We start from the raw sequence: 12755 nt of genomic DNA on the forward strand, positions 1-12755 counted from the left end.
GATAAAAACATTATCTTCGTACATCTATCTATATTTTAGTCGACAGTAAACGAAAGAGAAAGAAAACATTTGAATGTCGAGTCACGTGATCCCCAATAGACTTCTTAACAAGTTTGAAACATATTTTTACCTAACAAACTCGACTTTATATTGCAGTTCCCAATATTTTCATCAATAGTTCGTTCTAGTTTTAGTTCGGTTTAAGGATGTTAAAAAGTTTACTATGCTTTTTATAAAAATGACGGAAGTTAAAAAACTATTGGTCTTTACGTTTTATTAAAACTTATATTGTTTAAGTTATGTATAAAAATTCAACACATACCTTGCATTCCGGATAATATAACTGCGTCCCCTGTAAACATGTTTTAACAATTTAATTAATGTTCCACCGTAAGGCACTAAATGTTTTATTTACTTTATATGGCATGTTATTGCTTTGCGTCTTTATATTTATACATATTGCTTTTAGTTTCAAACATAACATAAAACATTTATTAAAATTGATAAGGCGATAGATAAGGCTTTGTTAAGAGGTAGTTTAGATAAAATGAACAACAAGAACTATCGTGTCTTGTTCGATGAATGACGAAAGTACAAGCAATCAGCGAAATGTCAAACTGCCAAAAACATTCCGGGGTTACCATGCTTAAAAAAATAAAAACTCCCATTCCGATTGTTGAGATTTTTGATATACGTGCAAATATAATATTATATGAAGCGTATTTGAGATTAACAAATGTAGAATATTTTCTATTGCATTTACGACTGTAAAAAATATTTTCTGAAAACTTTAACGCTTTCAATTTTTGTATTAAATCTTGTTAAGATAAAAATGTTATCTTTAATTTAAATTATAATTCATCATTATTCTTTTTTTCAAAATGAATATATAATTATTGTTAAAGCATTAAATTAATTAGTCACTACATTGTAATATTAATTTTACCTACATCACCGACAAGGGGTTCAGTATCATCTGCGTCCGTATTTACTATTAACGAAGTCCATGTTTTTAATTTACACACAAGAACTTATTAATTATCGTCACCGGGCGGGCCATATCCTATATTTTAGCTTGCTGATATGAAATTTAAAGTTTATAACACTTTATCAATAACATTTCAACATTTGTGCTCTGTACTTTCATTATAAAAAAAAAATCAATTTTATTACCTATCTTTTCATTAATCAAGTCATTTTAAACATTTTTTATTAAACAATTTATTGAAATACAAATTTTATAAACTAATGTATTATAGGTACATTGAAAAAACTACAAAGGTGTGATCTCAGTCTATTAATAAGTCAAATGTACATAATTATAATTAAGAAATACAATAAAGCAAATATGAAATACATTGAAACCAAAATTAATATAATACTTATAGTTTGGCCAGGAAATATCTATTTAGCTTTTGCTTGATACTGTTGCTCGTTACTGTACCCGACAAATTCGGAGGTAAGGAATTACTCAGACTGAATTTTAATTTTTATCAATTCGATATCTCGTGCGATCATATTATTTGAAATGATTTTTAGTGAAGTAACAATAAGTACTGAGTGCTGATATAAATTAATTGAATGTTTATTGTAACCTTTTCAATGTTATTCTGCATTAAGGTCCATAAACACAATATATAGATTTTAGATTTGCTTTAAAGAATATTCGATAAAAAAATGAAGTATAAATCACGTAATTAACAAAAGCAATCAGAACTAATAAGCTAGATATGAGATGACTACATATACTCGTTTGCAGTGAGTTATGGAACTAACTGATATCCGACTGGTCTCTTACCGGTTGACGAACTGAAGTACTGAGCGATGAATGCTTAAAAATAAGAAACAAAACATTTAATTTGCTTCCGTGTCAGATATAAGTGGTCTTTTAGCGAATCGACTTTTAATGTATAATGAATTCATAACATAGCGGCTATTTTTGAATATGTATGTATACCTATTATATTTCCATTGTATATTAGTGTTTAATTTATTTAACTATATCTGCTAATTCTATTGTACATAATTTCTAAACTAAGCAATGAGAAAAATAAAACACTTCTATCATTTTAAACACAACATGAGAACGGCATAAACTTATAACATTAGTCCTATCGAATTAGTTTAGCTTAAATACTTTATGCAACAGAGTCGGGACCACTCTCTTAAATTTATAAGAAAGATAAATAATTAATAGTGCTCGTCCTAACCTACTTACAAACATATCTATTCTTTATTTATCAATAAATTCTGTTAATACTTACAACTTGCACTAGCGTTGCTGTTCCTACCGCTGTGCTCGTATAGCTGGAAAGTCCCGTGGTTGGTGGGTGTAGAGCTAGAATCCGCCGCTCGTTGCGGCCCAGGTGTTATATCTACCATGTCATCATCTGTTGATGTATGAGCTCCACGCCCGTTGCTTGTGTTTGTACCCTGAACAGATATTATTTTTTTACGACAAGTCTCGTTTATTTTATTTTATCCGGTATAATCTACTAAAATAGTAGTTTTTTATTATTTGTGTTTATATACGAAATTAACATCAAATTATTTAAAGATCATTAAAACATGATCTTAATGTTTTAGAAATATATGTAGGCAATGAAATTACTTACAAACAAAATATAAAATTACAATTTACGAAAGCCAAGTTGTGACCCACAACTTATGTTGTTCAGTATATTTTCAATGAAATGTTAACAAGATACATAGGTAAGAACTTTCCCTTCTTTAGTTACTCACTCATATGAAAACGATATTATATTGTACTTTTAACTTTCTTGGACAATATTTTGCTCTTATTTTACTTTATTTAAAGTGATTTATACTCGTGACTACGTTTACTAAATTAATAATAATTATTTATTTATTCAAGTAACAAGACTCATATACAAAATTACAAAAAAACAACTACTATCTTATAATAAATTTTATTATTAATAAATTTTGCATTGTTGAAATCTTAATATTTCATTTCAATTTAATTCGACTTATTTCATATAGATTGGCAAAATAGCAAATAGCCCAACTATTTGCCACCACCGCCCAGCCTTGGCACTGTGAGAAATAACCACCCATCCATCACATCGTCAATGCGCCACTAACCTTGGGAATTATGATGTTATATATTTTGTGGTTGTGCCTGTGATTACACTAGCTCACTCACCTTTAAAATCAGACCAAATCAATATTAAGTACTGCTGTTTGGCGATAGAATAAATGATGAGTACCTACCCCCAAGCCACCAAGTAATTTATCTAATAACTCTTTAGACGCCTTCTTAAAAAGACTTAATAAAGTTTATAGTTTTATTAATTTATTATTTTACTAATAAAACGTTTCGGCGTAAAACAAATTAAAAGTAATCAATGAAAATTACAAATAAAAAGAAGTCCAGTAATTTCCGTGAAAAAATACCCTAGTACCCATTAACAGCTTACAGAACGGAACAATAAGTAAACAAATCTTTATTTTCCTTTAGAACCATTCAATATTGTGCATTCATTAAGTGGAAATGAGAAATTTTAAAAATGACTCAAATCTCGTCTTATTGCTATTAAAATTATTGCGCATTTCCCGTAATTTCCTCGACGATTCGCTGTTATTCAATTAATCCATTGAGTGCCACTTTGATTAGAACTTCAATAAATATAAATACTCTTTGAGCTTCTTATTTACCTGTTCGTACTTTAAATAACTTTCAAGGGCTTAGTATGTTTTCCAAATAAATATTCGATACACTTTTAAAGATTATTGTGTTATTAGATGGAAATGAAAATGTTATTTTAACATACAACATCAAACGATACGATGTTATTCATTGAACGCCAAACACTTTTTGACTTTTTTTGAACGCCAAACAATTCATATGACTAAAACGAAAACGTAAGCTTACAAAATAATTTCAAAAACAAAAAGAAGCAATATTTTTTATATTATATTTTATAAATATTGCTTATAAATTTGAATGAATTAAATTTAATTTGATATGTATTTCAATTCAACAAAGTATGTGTTATTTGGAATCAACATAATAACAAATGCAAGAGGTACAAATATTGTTGAACAAAGGCCAAATGAACAAATTATAACTCACTTTAAAATACACACAAATGTATTTATATATTTCGATTCACAAATTGTTTTCATATGTTAATTGGCATGCATGAAATCCACCAAGTAGTTATGAACCATAATGAATAAAATACTGATTAACTGAAATATGATTGATTTCAGCAATTAACGACGATTTTCCCTGAGAACGAAATTGTCCACACGGACACGGATTGTAAAATAATTTATATTCATTTCTTTTCAAAAGCTTTCTGGTCTCTTTTGCGTACAGGCATAATCATTAAACAATTTTTCGTTAACTAGGTACAAATAGTTTTACGAATTGAATTAATTATCCCTGCTTAATGATACAATGTGTTTTTTTTTACAATTTATTCTTATAGAATATTTTAGAAAGAGTAACTTCCGGTTCTCTTGCCCTTATGTAACGATTTGTTGAATTTATTTTCGAACCCGGTAGCTTTGGTTTTGAATATAAAAAAAAATACTTTAATTTTTTTTTTAATTTAGAAAATTGAGAATATATTATTGGAAAAATAATCATTTATTATTATTTAAAACATGTTAACATATGATTCGATAATTTATCAAATATAATTTTTTTTACATACAATATTTCAGGTTTATTTCAGTATCTTCAGGTTTTCCTTTCCGTTTTTCTATTATATAATATTGAGAAACAAATTTAAATTCTAATTATATATTTAAAAATGAATAACACTTATTTATTTTATTTAATAAATAATAACTGTTAAACTGATCTGTATTGAATACTGTAAAGAGATGCCTCGAAATTGAGTCGATTTATTAAAAATATATTGAAATTTAAACAATGAAACTTTAAAATAAATTCAATCAATGTTTCGCTTTTTATATATATTTTAATCAAATATAAAAAATATTAAATTAATAATAAAATGTGGTGTTCTGAGCTACAAAGTTATTATTAAGTCGTACCCGTTCAATTACCATACAAATAAATTCCTTTCGTCTCAATAACTTCTTAAACAACCTCGTGTTATTTAACATTCTTGTTAATATATTATTAAATTTTATTTTTAATAATGATAAATTTTATTTATTTATTGATTAAATTATAAAAGTTTATTTATATTCATTAATATGATAATCAATAAAACCACACATAAATCTTTATCGGCGACTTACGTAAATGCACTTCTATAATGCTATGGTTCCAACGGCGTCACGATACTCACATCTGAACGCGCATTTCCAGAATTTTCGCCGCCTTATTCACAGAAATCACATAACTGCATCCTATTATAAATAACGGGAGTATCGTTTGGATTTTGTTAGTTATTTATTTTTTCAAATCGTTTAGCACCGGTGAGTCCGTTAACCGAGCACAATGTTCACCCGACTGAATGTTATACCGAAAGCGGAAAATCGATAAAACAACGTTTCATCTTTCGCCACACCGACTAGTGATGTTGAGTGTACGATATAAGATATCGATTATCAATATCGATGTTCGCGGATAATGATTATAAAAAAAAAACATCGGTTAGTCTTGAAATATTATTTTACATAATTTTTCATGATTATAAAAATCTAATTTGTTCTGTTAAATGGGATGAACTATTTCATGAAATACGACTCGCGTGCATAAGAACTTGGATAAAGTTAAAGAAAATTAGTTAATAGGTAAAAGTGTGAAAAAGTAAAAATATATATTACGCAGGAAAACAACGTCACGACAGCATTATGTAGGTGATTTTTTTTAATTGTATACGATCAATCATAAATACCCTACATAGAGGTCACTTATTCGAAGTGAGTAACATTATTTTAATATGCTAATAAATGTAATAAAACTTACTACACCTTCAATTCAATAACTGATACGCAACTATTGAATTGAAAGCGAAGTAAATTGAATAATAATTTTTTCCCTAAAAAAACACATATATATATATATATATATATATATATATATATATATACTGAAAATTATACATAGCTCGTCAGCTGACTTAGGAAGATATCCTGTCTATATACGTGGGGCGTGCCCGCGTGCGTTTCATAAGGTTGTAAGTCTTACGACTCGAGTTCCGTGCCATCAAACATGACTTGTCATTTCACGAGCTACAGATAAGGGTTAGGCATTATGCATCCGGCGTAAGCTGTGAGAACTCTATGACGCATCCGTCGTATTCACACAATACAATATTACACAATACTGTATTATTAAGTTATTATTGTTTTCTAGGGTTTATTTGTAGTAAAAATAAACTTCGTTATCAGAGCAACATACTGTAATTTCCCTATTATTTTATGTTTATTACATATAAAGTTTTTTTTTCTATATGTTTACAAATCTAAAGAAAATGTCGAACGAATGGTTCGTTAACAATTAACGAGGTATTTCATTTAGAAATTCAAGCAAGATATATTTTAAATCATAACATTAACCTTTTCCATATAATACATTAATTTAATTATCGAAATTTATTTGCACTGTACTAATAACTTAGCATTGTAAACTGGACATACATACGTCACTAGTTTTTTGAAAACAAGTCGGCGTTAATTACATTTTGGATAAAACAAAACAATCCGATAGAATGTCCCACACATTCATTTCACGGTATTAATGAATATGCACTTAGGGGGACGCGAAATCCAAAATACCATTTCAATAATTGCAATTTGGAACGCAAAGTGTAATTAAGCAAGCCACATTCACATATTTGGAATCCGATGTTGATACAATCAATCAAATGTATATACGCATCACACTCATTGAAATTACTATCAAATAATAAAATACCTCGAATCGAACGCTTTTTTTTTTATAGAATAGGAAGGCGGACGAGCATATGGGCCACCTGATGGTAAGTGGTCACCAACGCTCTTAGACATTGGCATTATAAGAAATGTCAAACATCGCTTACATATCCAATGCGCCACCAACCTTGGGAACTAAGATTTTATGTCCCTTGTGCCTGTAATTACACTGGCTCACTCACCCTTCAAACCGGAACACAACAATAAGTAATAATAATAAACGCTTATGTAGTTCATAGGATGATAAAATAAAACACGGCTTTCGGTTATAAAAACGTAAAGATAATAGTGGCCAGTTCAACAACGGGCTTAATTACAGTAAATTACAACACCCAATTTATTTATTATTACACATTTGACGTCATATTGGCACCCTCCTGAGCGTCAAAGCCTTATATAAATGTTTCGAATATCACGTGGCTCTTTGGCTTGGTTGCTTTGCATCTAACGATAATAAAAGAAAAAAAAACTGATTAATTAATATTTAACAAAGTAATTTTCGAAATCCAATGTACAGCGTAATTATGACCGTTGGACCGTGGGAAACCAGACCAGTTCAGATGGATATTTAATTATGATTCAGTAATTATTATAGATATACGGAAATTCAAATATTGTTATTTTAATGTATTTTCATTAAACTCTCCAAATATATCATTACACGAAATATCGTTACGAATTGTCTCACTTTGAATATTCGTTATTACGGATACTTATTAACTGTTTCATGTGTGCGAAGGGCTGAAATAAAATTATATGTGCAAATCTATATTATGTATCAATCGGGGGAATTAGACAAAGATTTACATAGCAAACGATAAGCCAACGTGTACTCCGTGCAAACAGTTACTAGGAGCTAAATAATTGCAGAATTGTTGGCAACACAACGAAACCAGGCCGCAATATCCGTCTCGTATCAACACTTGAAATCATATCAGTGTATAATACAACCGTAAGCATATAGTAGTAGCTTTGTATACAATTTGCTTTTATCGTCATCATGTTACTCCCGCATCAACCCAGTCTTGGCCACAGCCTCCTCTATGTTGTGCATCTTTTTAAATATTTACAAAAATATTACGTGCAAATAACAGCCATATTCATATATATCCAATAGATAGGACACGTGGCTTCAAAGCGAAGGTCGCGGATTTAAACTCAAACGAGTTACAATGCTGTTTTTTCAAGTGCTACTTTTGTATTGGTAGAATTGCTGTGGTAAATAAAAACATCGAAGTGAATCCTCCATACCTTGGAAAATAAATGATATAACCCGCAGTGAGGGTTACCTGTTTGAACTTTGAAAAGTCCTAACAAAAAGCCGGACATTATAATAGACGAAAAAGAAATAATAAATCGCATCGCACGTTTTGCCGGCGAGGGGACGCGTGCTGAATACAAGTTAAACAATACTCGCGTTAAAAATAAATCTATACTGAAGGATGATTATTTTTTATAATGCATAACTGAAAGAATGTACCAATACCAGAAGGTTTTTGGTATATAATATTATCATTTAAGTAGCTGCGTTTCGCACTGTTTCACCAGTTTCCAGTTTGGACTATACGTTTTAAAATTATATATTATTATTACGTAATAAATAATATTATCATGTTCATACAACATACATACCACTTAAAGCAAAGTTACTCTGCCCTCAATGGAGTGGTAGTTAGTAAAACTTAATTAATGATTGAACCTTTATTCTACACAGGAAAGCTTTTGCTAATTATTAAGAATCATGATGTTTGTATTAAAATTAAGTAACTAAATCCAACTCAAAAATTAAATAATTAAATGTAAAAATCCACTACCGGTTCAGAAAAGAAAATACTTTCATATGAGAAGAAAGGCGTGAGAAACTCAGCGTGGTTTTTTATTCGTTTTTTTTTTTTAATTATCTTACAATTTTCAATATAACAAAGACGGCTAACGTTTCATTTCAGAGGTATGCTAGCCTTTCTCTTACTTTTTTTTTTTAATTTAGCGATTCATACTCTATGCGGTCGAGAAACAGAAGTAATGAATTTGTAAACTAAAAATAAAATAACAATATTGACATGAAAATATATTAAAAATATCAAAATGATATGCCACTATCGTGTTTATTAGGTACAATATTTTCAAATCGTACAAGCAGAAATAAATTAAATTGAGGACAACTATTCGGTTAACGGTCATACTTCGATAATCTTTGATAAGCTTTAATATTGAAATTGTATCAGTCAAATATCTAAACAAATATGATTTAATCAAGAGACGGAGCGAGTATCTCGGAAACTGGGATCAAAATGAGAAATTTATTGCATGCAATAGTGTGAATTAATTTCATATCCCCATTCGGTTTATAACAGGCGACTCACGATCAGATAAGCGAGACGTGGGGTTCCGGAGATCATACAAATAACATACAGTTAATTATGTTACAATTGTTTTTTAGATGAACTGATGTGAATGTTATCTATCTAAGCTCAAGTTTTCTTGGACATTTTTTTTCATTCGCATACCTTCGGAACCTTAAACTTTAAAATGTAGCAATTCCGTTCTATAAATGTTTATAAATAAATTTACAAATCGAGTCGATTTTTTCATGCGTTGATTGGAATGAAAGTTATATTGTGTCGTTTAAAAAAAAACCCGTGAAATTGTTTTGATTTTAAATTCTTTTATAAGTATTTTAATAGACTAATATATTAATTTCAAGTGTTCAGAAATTGATGTTGCCAGCCATTTACTATTTAATATTCCTTAGGCAATGGTTTAAAATATCTTTAAAAATAAAAATTACATTATAAAAAAAAAAACCTAATGATATACCTGAAGAATAGACGAAAAGTGCTTTATAAAGTTGTATGCAATAATTAAATATAAGTGAAGCTATATTTATTTTAATTATTGGTAATAACTGCATAGACGGTTAACATTCGAGCGGATTAATAAATTTTAAGTAAAACCGCTGTACTCAAAAAAAATATTAAAAGATTAAGTATACTGGTGTATATATAGTCACCAGCACAGACACACATAACAAATGGAAACAGCACAGACAAACGTGTAAATTGAAATAAAAAAAAAATGTATATACATACTAAAGTATATGATAATTGGTATTGAAATAAACGTTTAAAAATTAAAATTAAACAGCCTTAAATATAACTAGAGCTCGTAATGTGGTTTAAATTATATAATAATCATAATGAAAATGTTAAAGAAAACATATGAGTTTGCATCTTACGAATCTTATTTACTCCTATTTCCATTTCTCTATTGATAACTTCTTAATAATAAAAAGATAATGAATTGGAAAACAGAGGAGAAAAATAACGAGGTACAAACCTGTTATGTCTTTGCCTATACATATATACATAGACTCTTCTTTAGGAGTTGATTAATTAAACAGTGCTGTGTATTTTTATTTAATTATGTGTATTTTTGTTTCGAATGCCAAACCAATTTATTCCTTATAAAAGAAACCAGTGTTTCACTAAACACCAATAAGTAACGTTTATAAGTGGTCGTAAATAAATATAAAATTCTATCTTTTTTTTTTTCATTCCCTATATTGATATCAGTAACCCTCGATAATAACAGAAATTAGGTGTATTTTACGCGACTAGGTAATAACTTTATGCGGTGTAACCATGTCGACGACGACAGTAAACGTCTATATACCACAGATGTGAACTTAATCGCTTTAATATGTAACACGATCGCTCAAAGCTAATACTGACCTGTCAATACAGAATTGATGCTTCGTGATATAGCATAGAGCCTATTTTGCTGTGCTAGATAAAATGTTACATTTAAGATTAAATTATATAGAACACGAAAAAGACAAGAACATTTTTTGTAACGCAAATTATTTATTACCGCTCCTTACTAGTTCATTTGTTTGTTATACTTTCACGTCTTAATTATAGTTAATTATCTTACATACACTTTGTCAATATGTCTAAAAGGGTATATCCTTTTCTATTTCCCTGACAGGAGGTATTAGGTATCCCATATAAATAGAGTATATAAATAGGTATAATATATATATAGGTAGATCTTACACGCGGGCTAGAACTAATCGTTTATATTTAAACAAATCAATTAGTGCGACAATCCATTTAAGTCGATGTTTTTTTTTACTAGTTTCCGCCCGCACCTTCCCCCCCCCCTTGTGCGTGACGGTAGCTGTTAATGAGCTGACGCGTAAGCGATAGTAGTTAAAATGTAAACAACCAAAAAACTTTTCGCCTATTTTTAAGGTAGTGAATAATTTTTTTTTTAATGTAAATTTAATTATTTTTTTATTAAAACTTTTTCATAGTTTTTCTTTTTAGCGATATTTTAAAACGTCGCTAACGGAATATTAAATAATACATAGCTGGCAACATAAATTTCTAAAAACTTGAAATGAATCTCTCGTAGTGATAGTCTATTATTTACTTAGAAAATAATTTAAGATCAAAACGATTTGACGGACTTTTTTCTAAACGACACACCATTTAACTAAAATTTAAACATATAATATTCTATAGTCGATCATTTCATGAAAAAACACTGCTAATAAACAAACAATCACTCTCACATTTATATTATTAAGGATGTTTTGAATGTTGAAATGTTTAAGGCTTTATTTTAGGTTTTCGTATCGATCGTAATATTTTGTAATTACGTAAAAGATATAAAAAATGTAAGGTAATCCCTTGATAAAATTGTATAAAATATTATAATTTATTTTTAAGGTACTATATAAATGTACTGAGAGCAAAAATATAATTAAGCCACAGAAATCTAATTAAATAAAAAGAGGTTTTTTTATAATAGTAGGGGAGCTCAATAAGGGATTTTTGGAATTACTCGAGCGCAGAAGTTTAACATAGGAGGGAATATCTTACAACGTGTTTATTACCACCACTATACATAAGCCCTTTATATAGTGCCCAGCGTCTAGGGCAGCCGATTGGAATAGTAAAAAAAAACGATGGTCAGAAATACTCGAGCGTATCAGCTCAACATAAGGTTAACTACGGGGAGGGGGGGTCGAGATTACTCTTGCGCTCTGAGGAGAGGTGCTGTGCAGCACGGTCCGGTCCCGTTACACCTCTCCGATCCGAGCTGAGGACGGCCATTGCAGTAGTTTTGTGGATAAAATTCCCACATAACCCGGTTCCTGACCAAGGGGGCCGAGTACCTTTACCTGAAGGTTTCTACTGAGTGAAAAAAAACGTAGCTAATCTATGACTATATATAGAGCTAGAAAATCGGATTGACCAAAAAAATTTTGCTTTTAAGAAATTCTTAAGTATTACTACGTAGTCGTAGGTGACTTCCGTGTCCTCGTAGCTACGAGTATCGAAAGTGTTGGGGTACCGTGACTCAGAGAGTTCGTAATTCCATTGATTGTTATGACCTCTCTCTCCATTTCGGATTGCTTTCTTATCGGACTATGAGAATGACGGAATTGAGAGTGCAGCTGTGTGTGTCACTGCACACATGTGTGAACTATATGTATCTTGCGCAGACGGCTACTCGTAGTGCAGAATGAGGATCGTCTCCAAAATCGGTTAAGAATACATCACCAATATACACCTGCAAGATTTCCTTTTTTATATGAATTCATAATTTATTACTTAAAAATTACTTTTAGATAGTACTCCTACGTGAAGCGTGATCCTCAGCTGCATCCGGTAATTATGTGATTAATAGTTTTGATATTATTTTAGTACAATTAAAATTAAAAATTCGATATTTATATTATATACCGTGGTTATATGTGGTTATACCCCAAATGAGGTATTCGTGTGACCTTTAAAAGTATTATTTCGCACTTGGAATCAGCTATGCAATTGCAGATTGATGCAATAATCAACTTAACAACGGAT

At 29.8% G+C, this 12755-nt stretch overlaps 2 protein-coding genes across 6 annotated transcripts in view; both read right to left on the reverse strand.

Annotated features, from left to right (window-relative positions):
* The window catches only part of LOC126780356 (uncharacterized), a 200185-nt gene that overhangs the window by 174886 nt on the left and 12544 nt on the right, over nt 1–12755 (reverse strand). The window lies entirely within an intron of this gene.
* The window catches only part of LOC126780352 (H(+)/Cl(-) exchange transporter 5), a 30369-nt gene that overhangs the window by 12807 nt on the left and 4807 nt on the right, over nt 1–12755 (reverse strand). The window contains exons 1-4 of one of the 4 annotated variants that reach the window (XM_050504770.1): nt 5292–5458; nt 2265–2433; nt 1799–1831; nt 323–352 (exon numbers count right to left, since the gene is read on the reverse strand). In XM_050504770.1, coding sequence (XP_050360727.1) covers nt 323–352; nt 1799–1831; nt 2265–2382 — 181 coding nt within the window. In that variant the 5' untranslated portion in view covers nt 2383–2433; nt 5292–5458. Of the gene's footprint in view, nt 1–322; nt 353–1798; nt 1832–2264; nt 2434–5241; nt 5459–12755 lie in introns of those variants that run through there. The other 3 variants (XM_050504771.1, XM_050504768.1, XM_050504769.1) reach the window with 3 other exon arrangements.

The sequence above is a fragment of the Nymphalis io genome, chromosome Z (assembly GCF_905147045.1).
Source record: "Nymphalis io chromosome Z, ilAglIoxx1.1, whole genome shotgun sequence".
Taxonomy (NCBI): Eukaryota; Metazoa; Arthropoda; class Insecta; order Lepidoptera; family Nymphalidae; genus Nymphalis; species Nymphalis io.